Below are 11,473 nucleotides of genomic sequence, written 5' to 3' on the forward strand. Positions count from 1 at the left end.
GGGGGGAATCATTAAGGACAGAACATCACAATGGCAGGAGTGTGTGGCGGTGGAAGGTTTTCAGATCCTGATAGACAGGAGGCATAGGACAGACTTCGTTTTTAAAGGCTTGCTTGAGGGACCTCGGTCCACTGGGGGTGGGAGGACACCTCCTAATGTTTACATCATCAATGTTTACAGCAAATAGTGCTAGATTACAATGACCAAAGAGTCACCTGTTGGGGCATTTCATGTTAAACCCAAAATACATCCTTATTTCCCAAATCAAATGCCATTTTAACGTCCTGTGAAGAGAAGATGGCTGTTGGAAGAGAACAATAGCACTTGAAGCACTCACTTTAAAATATTTCCTGCTCCCTCTGCTTCCATGAGTGCAATCATCCCTTCATTCTCTTACTTTTAGGCCACCATCTTGCCTAGAAATCCAAACGCTCCCAATAAAGCTATCCAATTAAGATGTCCTTTATGGCTGGTAATGGTGTGGTAGCACCCCTAAGGTCTGATCCGAAGTATGGTTTCTTTCCTACTTACAGCCTTTTGTGATGAATACACGTAGCTACTGAGTTTATTTACTTACAAACAGCTCTAAATGTGGATTTGCTAATTTATTTGTGCATCGGAGAGAATATCTGGCTGCAGGAGTGTGTTCACTTTAAATCCCTTCTGATGAGAATCTGAGGCTAGGTCGGTGAAAGATCTTTAAAGAGAAACTGCCAGTTGTGGTACTGTAATCCCAGCACTCCGGAGACTGAGATAGGATGATCACACATTTAAGGCAAGCCTGGGCTATGTAGTAAGATCTTGTCCTGAAATAAAATATGTTTTTTTTTAAAAGAGAATATTTTCAACCGTGTCACTGAACTCAGTGTTTACCTGGGGAGACCAGAAGGATAATGGGTTCTGGTTCTGACTGAGCCACTGGCTTTGTGGCTTTGTGTACATCTCTCTGGCTCCTGTTGTAAGGAGCAAAACGTGACGACAGAGAGCATCCTGAGTTAAAGTCAATGTGGCCATGACTTACTAGCACGGCTAAAGGCATCATCCTTTTTAAAACAGCACTGATTACAGACCTAGAACTGTATTTCTAGGCAGTTCCTCCTTACCTGTCCCTCATTTTTAAGATGTTTTCAGATGATTAGATTGCTGGTCTGTCTAGGGAATATAAGATTCAGGCTGGCAATTGTTTCCAATGAATCCCATTCCCGACACCGATATCAGATCAGATAAGTCCGACAATTAGGGTGGTGCAAGCCTGGAGCCTTGGCTACTCAAGAGGATGAGACAAGAAAATCACAAGTTCAAGCCCACTGCCAGCAACTTAGAGTCTGCCTCATAGTGAAAAAAAAAAAATCAAGTAAAGGGGCTAGTGGTAGAATGCCTACTTAGCTCTAAATTCACACACAAAGACACACACACAGAAAGTAGCGTATTCACTTGAACATGGTCTAATGTCCGTATTTCTCTCCTCTGCAGTACCCTTTCATTTTAGGCCTGACAATGGCTGTGGCGTTCTCTACGCTGGTGTGTCTCAGCAGACTCTACACGGGGATGCACACGGTCCTGGTAAGGCTGTGGGGGGCATTGGCTGAATGTGACTGAGGAGCATTTGGTCTGAGCATTCCGGTGCTCCTTATGCTGCTGCTTAAGCTTGGCTCCTTGGAGTGTACCTGGAATCCCAGCCGCTCAGGAGTCTGAGCCAGGGGGATCGAGAGGTCTATGCAACGCAAGAAGACTATCCCAAACTACAAAAGTAAACAGAGGGCTGGAGACTGTGGTGTCCTGCTGGTTTTGTTGAATGAGGCACTGTGGGAATATAGACATGACAGACTCTGAAGAATTGGCAGACACCCCTACAGAAGAGCTGGGAGCAGGCAAGTTCTGCCCACTCTGATGAAAGGCACCTGCTCCACTCAGCACATTTATCTGGTATCCCACCCAGGAGGAGGAGGAGGAGGAGGAGGAGAAATCAGTCTCGGTGGGAGGTCTCTGTAGGGAACAGTTTCACAAAGGTGGGTGTGTGGTTGCTTGGTTTTGTACACATTGTCAACATCAGCGGAAGGCTTTCTCCTATTACCATGGGTCTCAGGCATTGTGGTCCTGACTTGGCTGTACCAGTGTCGTCAACAACACACATCCACCCAGTGCTTCATTGGCTCCTTACTCAGAACTTACGTTTCTCCCCACAGAAGTGGCTCGGTAACAAAGCCCTTGTCTTCCATGTTCAAGGCACTTGGTTCAGTTCTTGGCACTACAAAATCAATCAGTCAATCAATCTATCCATCAATTATGGAAAGTCTCAGAATGGGTGGGGAGGAAGGGAAAGGAAAGGGAGAAAGGAAAACAAATATTAAGATAAAGCCAGACATGGCAGGACACTGTACTCTCAGTACTTTGGGGATGGAGGCAGAAGCTTGAAATTAGCCTTTGGTACATAGTGAGTTCCAGGACAACATGGGGTGTGTGAGGTTCTATTTTAAGGCAAAAACGTATTAGAGTAGTGAAAATAAAGTGAAATGCATTGGTTGTCACTGTGACAGAGTATCTTTCTGGAACAAGAGAAAACAGTTCTGTTATCTCATGACTTGAGAGAGAGCAGTCCATCATGGTAGAAGAGGCATGGCGGGATTTATGGAGGCAGGAATTGGACCCAACACCTCACCCCAGCAAACGAGGAGTCAGAGAGAGGCTGGGCAAGGAGCAGGCTCTGACTACAACCTTCACGACTGTCACTTCAGCAACCCATTTCACGCAGCCAGACCCCATCCTCTAAGAGGTCTCACAGCTTTGGAAAATAGTGCTGTGTGGAACACTCCACTATGAGGAGTCCAAGTGTTCAAACCCAAGAGCCTGTGAGGGACATTCCACACTCAAATCATAGACGGAGCTAGACTGACTTCAGAGACTGAAGACAAGCTAAGCGCAGCCAGGGCTTGGGCAGTTTCTTATCACATTGGGTCACTCCTCACACAGCAAACAGGGCCGAGATAGCATCCAAGCTCAAGGATGTGAGAGAATTCACATGTAGGTCCTCACAGACTTGACATGAAATCCTAGGGTTCTCGTTGTCCTTGGATAGTCTGGTGGGTTAGAATCAGAGTTTCCTTTCTTTTTACACTTTTCTGGATTAGAGCTGGTGGTGGAATCATAGAGCAGCATATTCATTTAGAAGTTGGCCCATCCTCTTACCATATTACCAACAATTAGTATGGTTAAAAAAGTCCTTGAGTGTTCAGGGTGTAACATAGCATCCAGCCAGGTTGTCGCAGAGCATAGAGCTGGTGATGGTTTGCCACGGGGATACCATTTCTCATTCCACCCTGTACTAGAACCATGTCTTTAAAAAGAAATGGGCCTTTGACAGCAGTATTCATCTCAGCTGTGAAACCACAAGAGACAGCAGCAAAAGGCCTTGTCAGGGAAGGCCATCTGCCCAGAACTTCTTGAATCTCACCCTGGTGCCAGGGCTGAGTTCGCATGTAACAGCGGAAGGATGGGTCATCATGGGAGAATGCAAACGAGGGAGTGCCAAACGAGAGCAACCAGAAGCCTCACAAGAGGCGGGTAAGGCATCACATTCAGAGTGTATAAGGCTGGGATGAGGCTCAGTTGGAGAAATGCTCACCTAGCATGCACAAAGCCTGTGGTCCCATCACCAGAGTAGAATAAAATCGGGCATGGTGTCATACGGCTGCAATCCCAGCCCTTGGAAGGTTGAAGCGAAAGGATCAAAGTTTAAGGTTATCTTCAGTACATAGCAAGTTTGAGACCATCGTAGGCTACATGAGACAGTGCAGCAGATTCCATAGTAAATAAAATATCTAAGTATAAACGAAGATGTCAACCATATGGTTTCACAGGTATACCTCCCCTAATCCAGGCCCCAAGCAGTTTGATGTTTGAGTGAAAGGGAGCCCAGATCTTAGGAACACCAGAGGCAGTGAAGAGGGTGCTGTTCTACCAACCAAGGCTCGGTCCTCGCTTCTCTGTCCCAGCACATGCTGCATCTGCTGGCTTCTGAGGTGGGGGGCGGGGGGAGCAGAGCATTCTCAATTCGCCACACCACTTCTCCACATGACAAAGACGTTCTCTGCAGATCCCTTCCTAGACCTCAGTGTGGAACTCCACGGGACTCTCCTGGGTGTTTTGGCATTTCTTTTATCTGGTGCTACTTTTTAATTTCCATAGGTTTCCATTTTGGAAAGGAAAAAAAAATCGATCTCAGGTTAAAATTAAAACCAAAGAAAACACAGGAATGCGGAGCTCCAGACACACAGAGAGAAAACACACAAATCTACTCCAGTGAAACACAGTTACATTTTTTTCCCTCTTTCTTTTTTAAGTGGCTTTTGGAGATGGAGAGGCAGATATTTGTGGGAAGATTGATTGGGCCTCTCATTTAGATGCAAGGAGTGGGTTGCAGCCATTCTTCGGGAAGGATGGATGGAGTGAGGGCCCAGGGCAGCTCCTCTCCTCCCTGGTCTTGTTCCACTCTTGGACCTCACTGGCTTTCTCTTACTCAGTTCTGCCCTTGTCCTGCAACCCAACACTGGCTCAGACCCAGAGTGCATCAGGCTGCAGGACCAGAGCCTGGCTCAGGGCACCATGAGTCATGACAGCCTAGTAGCAAAGGGAATGGCTGTTAGCAGAGTGGGGTGGTGATAAATTATAGGTTACTGCAGTTCTGTATTCAGCTCGATAATTTCTGATGGGTGTCGGGCTTGGAACAAGATCTAGGGATATCTTGATCTCTAGGAATGAACCCACCTGCTCTCTTGGGTCTCAGAGTCTACTTAAGGAGGCAGATGTGTGAGCTAGTGAAAACTTGGCACAGATGCTATAATTAGCAAAGGCACAGCTAGCCTGAGCCAACTAAAGATAATGTGGTTTCTTCCCAGGACCCCTTAGAACAATCCACAGGAGGCAGTAGCCCCACCATCACTGCCTGTTTAAATCCCCTAGAAATCTTTTTTGTTGTTGTTCTTTTTTGTTGTTGTTGTTGTTGTCTATAGTTTCATACCCATGTATAATACATTTTAGTTGTTTTCACCTCCCTTCCCCTCTCACTCCCTCTAACTGAAACCTTCTCCCTGAGAAGTCTCCCCTTTACTTTCATGTCTTCTTCATGTGTGGCTCTCTGAATTCAGTTAGAGCTGTGCGGTGGTTTGAATACACTTGGCCCAGAGAGTGGCACTATTAAGAGGTGTGGCTCTGTTGGAGTAGGTGTGGCCTTGTTGGAGGAAGTGCGTCACTGTGGGTGTGGGCTTTAAGACCCTCATCCTAGCTGCCTGGAAGCTAGTCTTCTGTTTGCCTTCAGAACAAGATGTAGAACTCTCAGCTCCTCCTGTACCATGCCTGCCTAGATGCTGCCATGCTCCTGCCTTGATGATTATAGACTGAATCTCTGAACCTGTATACCAGCCCCAATTAAATGTTATCCTCATATGAGCCGCCTTGGTCATGGTGTCTGTTCACAGCAGTAAAGCCCTAACTAAGGCGAACTGCTTCTCCAAGGTAGAAGGCTATTTATGGGAGCACTGGACAACTTATCAGTAGCTACCCAACTGAAGAAAATGACTCCTGCTCCACCAACAACCATTAACAGCCAGTAATCCCTCAGGAGGTGTGGGACCATTTAGATCCCTCCATAATCCCATGGAAATCTTAAAAATACCTCTTGACATATCTGTATACCCCACAGCTATAGCAGTATTAGTCACAATAGCAAAAGAACAACAAAATTTGGAAGCAACCTGTGTCTGCTGTTGAAAGAAGAGATATTAACAAAATGTAGTGTATTCCTCAGTAAAATGCTATTCAGCCTTATATAAGCAGGAAATTATGATTCGTGCTGTAACGTCAACACCAAAGGTATCATGTTAAGCGAAATAAACCATTAGCAGAAGGACAAATATTGTCAGGTTCCACTTAACTGAAGAACTTGGGGTACTCATTTTAAGTGACAGAAAGTCAAATATAGTTGTTGCCAAGGCTGGGAGTAGAAGGGCATAGGAATTATTCCTTGAATATAGAAGATGGATTTTGCTATAGAAAGAGTTAGAGTGGTATGCTGGGGATGGTTACACAGACATGTCATACTTGACACCATTTTAAATTGGTTAAGATAGTGAAATGTATATGATACTTATCTAAAAAATTAAAATTAAATTAAAAGTTTTATTTGGGGGCTGGGAAGATAGCTTGATGGGTAAAAATGTTTGCCACACAAACGTGATGACCTGAGAAACCCTAGAACCTGGGTAAAGCCTTGTATAGCAATCCAAGAACTTCTGTGGGGAGATGGAGATGGAGACTCCCTGGAAGCCCACAGGCCAGGTAGCCTGGTATAGTTACCCAAAAAGCCAAGAGACTGTCTCAAACAAGATGGAAGGCCAGGACTGATAACAGGTTATCCTCTGACCTGAATATGTGTACCATATACACATAGGTGCACCCTCACACACACACACACACACACACACACACACACTACACCCCTGAACAGCATCAGTTGTAAAGTGGAGGGGTGGGGACAGCTGTGATTCTCTGGGAACATGAATGTGTTGTTGAGGTGGCTCCTGCTTTATATTAATAGTCCTTGGTACATAAAGAAGAATGACTTCTTTTGCTGGACCTCCTTCTTGTCAGGTGTGAACATCTTGCTGTCCAGGACAAGGTTTTGTTGACCAGCCCCAGTTAGATTCCTGGGCAGTCCCACATAAGGCACAGGGAGCTGTAAGCCTGCTTAGCTATGGTACCATCTTTGCCAAAACAGCTTTAGCCCTGTCTTGGAGACGATCCTCCCTATTACCAATGTAGGCAGGGCGCTAGCCCTTCCCTCCCACACCTCTGACATTTGAGTAGTCACCATGAGTCAATTCTGACTCCTACATTTGTTCTCACTCCCACTGACAGGATTTTATTTCTGATTACCTGCTCCATGCACGGAGAAGTTGCTCTCTGATGCACGGTGTACATGATGACACAAACCCATCCTGATTGGGCAGCTATATGATGCCTTTAGGGGCCTTTGGAGATGTCAGCACTGTTATACCAAACATGGAAATAAAACACAGGGCCGCCACTGACAACCTTGACTGGCTGATGGTACCAGTGCCATCCTACCTCTAGGTTCATCAGTCAAGAGAAGATAACGCATCAAGGTTCCCTCCTGCTTAAGGCAGTTTATATTGAGTCTTACATTTCTCCTTTACTATGGTGATACACGATGTAGACTCATTTTTCTCCCTTGGTGTTTAATTTCATGTTCTCTTGGTTTGAAGAATAAATCTCTTATAGTAAGATGGAGGGCAGGGAGGAAGGAATGGGAAGAAAAGGAGAGGAGAGGAGAGGAGATGTCTTGAAGTGTCTAGAGTAGTTCATAGACAACCACTTCACTCAGCTGAACATCAAGGACCAAAAGTAGGTGGCCCTGAGGAAGGTAGCTGTCCTTATAATGTCACTCTCAGTGTGCCCCATCTCTCAGAAGCTCTTGGATCAAAACTTGGACATATGTAGGCGAGATTTGAGTTAGACCAGACACTCCTTTAGCCATGGGATGGGGTCCAAATGCAGAGATGGGATCCTTTGGACTACGAAGGAATGCTCGGGACAGAGACCGTAATGAACCCAGTGAGGTCAAGCATCATCTGATCACCATCCGCCTGCAAATAGCAGGTACCTCTTCAACCCAGTTTAAGCCTAAAGAAAATGCATTGGCTTTCGTAACCACAGGAAAAAGAGGCATCAGTAGCCACTGGGAGAGAGGCCTGACATCCGGGTCTTCCAGAAGCCCCTGCTCTTTCCCTTCCAGCTCATCTCTGCACGGTGGCTTCATGCCATCTGACTGTTGTTTACCCTGAAGTCAGAGCCCGGGAATTCTGGGCTTAGATGGCTTCACTTCCTCTCCTGAAAGGATGCCCGTGATGAGAGTTTCAGGAAACATCTATCTTATTGAACAGTGCCTCCCTCTGCTGCATCACCAAGCCAAGGGCTATCTGTGATTAGGACGGCTGGCCCAGGAGCCAGCCTGGTAAGGCAGAGATAACACTTGGCAGTAGGAGCAGGGTTACAGCCATCATGCCTAAGCAGAGGCAGTCTTCTCAAGTAAAGAACCCTCGGTTATCAGAAGGGGGCAAAGTCCAGTGTGGCATTTTCCTGCTCTGTCAAAGGCTCAGAAAATAAACAAAGGACAGTGTCTATGCTTGTGCAGAAGGCTGGCCTCACTATATTATCAGTGATGCCCCAAATGACGCAAGTGCGCAGGTTTAAGTGACCAGCTTAAACCCACTGAGCAAAGAAGCAGCATCCAGTGTTTCAACAGTAAAACCAGCCCAGCATTGTTGGTGGATCGGCAAACATGAGAACTGTGAACCAGGGGTGGACAGTCCCTTATTTTGACTTGACCAAAGTGCTGCTATTTGAAATTGCCCTCAAACTATTTGATCTGTGAGTAATTATGTAGATATTAGGTTTTATTTGCTTGCTTCTCCCCACCCCACCCCCAAGTAATGTTTTAGTTTTGGTTGGAGTTGGAGGATGTTGAAAAGGACTGTCAAATATTAAATTATCCACAGACCATAGGAGCTGTGTTCTGGCTCTGGTCGACAGGATTCTGGGTGTGTTTTTCAAGTCGTTTGAAACCACTTATAAAAAAAGAAAGAAAGAGCTTACTTTAAAGTGCTTCACTTAATACTAGGAAAGACCCAATTACAGCATAAATCAGATCCCCCAAGCCCGACTCTCCTTTAGACCGTTAGATAATAAGTCTATTTGTGAGATGAAAAAAGGACTTTGGTTGCATTCCTGAGCCTCTGTTACCATGTTGGTAGGCCTGTTATTTTTATCGTTTTGTAAAAATAGAGGATTATTTCTGGTCTCAAAAGTAGTAACTGTTCATGGTACTCCAATCTCTGTTGTTTATGAAGTTTGGGGTTATTTTTTTTTTCTTTCGTTAAGACAAAAACTATATATTCAGTAACCAGGAGATATCCAGTCAGCCATTGTTAGGGACAATGGGAAGGTAAATTGAAGACATTGTATGCTTCTGCATCACAGAAACAAGTTAGCATTTAGCACAATTTCCAGCAAGGGCCACCAGTGGTGTGTAACACTAACAGCAAACACAGACAAACTAAGACTTTTTAATGTTGCTTTTTCATTATTGTTCCCAAAGTCACAAAACTGTGGCACAGTTTTCTGTTCAGTGAATGTAGGATGAGCAGGCTCCTGACAGTGGAAGAAGGAAGGCATGGGCCCAGTGTGGAAGGTTGGGAGTGGGGCTCTCTGACCTCATGACTGGCCGTCAGCTGGGCTCCAGTTAGAGCTGAGACAAACCTCTGAGCTGGGCTCCAGCCAGAGCTGGTCCAAGGCTGCTGAGACAAACCTCTGAGCTGGGCTCCAGCCAGAGCTGGTCCAAGGCTGCTGAGACAAACCTCTGAGGTAACCATTGAGAAGCATGCAGTTTGTGCTTCTTAGGCCCTGCACTACTTATAGGTCATACTGAAAACGTCCCTAGTGTCCACCAAATAAAATGTATAAATTCATGTTCAGGGACAGAGCATGGAATGAACATTTCTGTGTGGTTTGTCTGGTGATTAGGCAAGTCCCAGTTACTGGGAAAGAAATAAGAAGGGATTGGCTGGACTTTTTACAGACCTGGACGCGCAAGCGCGTTTGTTCTCTTATTGAGCACGCCCTTTAGGATCGTATTGTGCTGCAGAGACACTGAAGCAGGAACGTCTCGTGAGCCCGCGGGCCTCTCCAATGGAAGCAGCACCATCCTTGGATTTTGTAAAGTTAACCGTTGAAGAAATTAGCGTTCCTCTCTGGATGGAATTAAAATAAGAAAGGATTCGCTTCTTCAGCTCTCTGGGAAAATCTGTGCACCAGCTTCTGCTGGGGTGCTCCCCCTGGTTGTTGGGGCCACCAGAAAAAAAATGATGAGATGTTTCGTTCACCTGAACTTGCACCCTAAGTCAGTGTTGGTTTGTCACGTCGGAAGGATGAAAGGAAATACAAGCACTGAGGTCGGTTCTTCAACTTACTCCTAAAACCTGAGAGTAAGGCCTATTTCTAAATCACATCCCTTCTAAAAGCAAACTCTCTGTTTTCTGAGCAGAGCCTTGCCATCCTTCCTGCCTCAGTGTGAGCCCTGAAAGGGCTAAGATTACAGGCTGGGATTAGGCCACACCCAGCTTGAGGACAAAATGTCAACACAGTATCCACCACCTCAGAGGTCAGACGCTCTTGAGGAGAATCTCAAATGGCTTGAGGCTTTTTAAAAAATTATTTTTTATTATTTTTTTATTATGTGGTGTGTGTGTGTGTGTGTGTGTAAGGTACCAAAGTCAATGGATCCCTGGTCCTGGAGTTATAGGTAATTCTGAGTCACCCAACATGGGCACCAGGAACTAAACTTGGGTCCTGTGAAAGAAGATTATAGGCAGGCTCTAAACTGCTAATGTGTGTGTGTGTGTGTGTGTGTGTGAGTGAGTGAGTGTGTGTGTGTGTGTGTGTGTGTGTTGCTACATGTGTGAGATGCCTCCAGAGGCCAGAAGAGGGTCTTGTATCCCCTGGAGCTAGAGTTAGAGGTTGTTATGAGCCACCAGACATGAGTCCTGGCATACTAACTTGGGTCTTTTGAAAGAGTATCAAATGCTCTTAACTGCTGGGCCATTTCTCCAGTCTCTCAAATGTTAAAGATCAGCAGTTTAATGCCATGAAGTAAGAAACACAGTATGTCAAGAATAAACTGGTGCAATGGCATGAGCCTTTAATCCTAGGACTTCAGAGACAGAGGCAAGCAAATCTCTGTTAGAGTAGAGGCCAGCCAGGGCTACATAGTGATACTATATCTCAAGGAAAAAAAAAATGAGACATCTTGGTCGGCCTCAGGAGGAAGCTTCCCGTGTTCTTCATGACACCTCAAAAGCCACTTGGAAAGTGGATTAATATAAAGATCAACTAAGCAAAGGCTAGCTTAGCAGAATAGTTAGCAAGAACAGACAGCTCCCCCCAAAAAATGTAAATATTCAGTGAGTATTGTAAGTTCGTTTGCATTTTCAGGAATGCTTTAAAAATAATAAAAGAGGGGCCAGTGAGATGGCTCAGCAGTTAGGAGCCACTGAAGATTGAAGTTCATACTGAATCTGCATCTTGTTCACATCTTGTTAGGAGACCCTGCAGACTGTGGCATAAGGGTGTACTTGGATCTGGGCAGCCTGCAACCCACTAGGCTGTGAATCCTTTGAGGATAACAGTCTTTTTTTCTTTGCTTTTCTTTGCCATCACCTTCGTCCTAGTTCCCACCAGGATTCTTGGCATTGGGCTCCCAGTAAATGATCACTGGATGGCCACCAGGATCAACAGATTACCATCTGTTAATTTATTTTTTTTCCAGTTACTTCTTAGCAGCTTATTGAATCAGACTAGGAACTATTCGGCTCTGGGTCTGAGCTCATCAGATCACCCAGTC

General features: G+C 45.4%; 1 protein-coding gene across 4 annotated transcripts in view; it reads left to right on the plus strand.

The window, feature by feature from the left end:
* The window catches only part of Sgpp2 (sphingosine-1-phosphate phosphatase 2), a 115,421-nt gene that overhangs the window by 87,118 nt on the left and 16,830 nt on the right, over positions 1-11,473 (plus strand). For all 4 annotated transcript variants that reach the window (XM_031368882.1, XM_031368879.1, XM_031368880.1 and 1 more), the window contains one exon: positions 1,474-1,563. In XM_031368882.1, coding sequence (XP_031224742.1) covers positions 1,474-1,563 — 90 coding nt within the window. The remainder of the gene's footprint in view (positions 1-1,473; positions 1,564-11,473) is intronic.

The sequence above is a fragment of the Mastomys coucha genome, unplaced genomic scaffold (genome assembly GCF_008632895.1).
Source record: "Mastomys coucha isolate ucsf_1 unplaced genomic scaffold, UCSF_Mcou_1 pScaffold14, whole genome shotgun sequence".
Classification (NCBI taxonomy): Eukaryota; Metazoa; Chordata; class Mammalia; order Rodentia; family Muridae; genus Mastomys; species Mastomys coucha.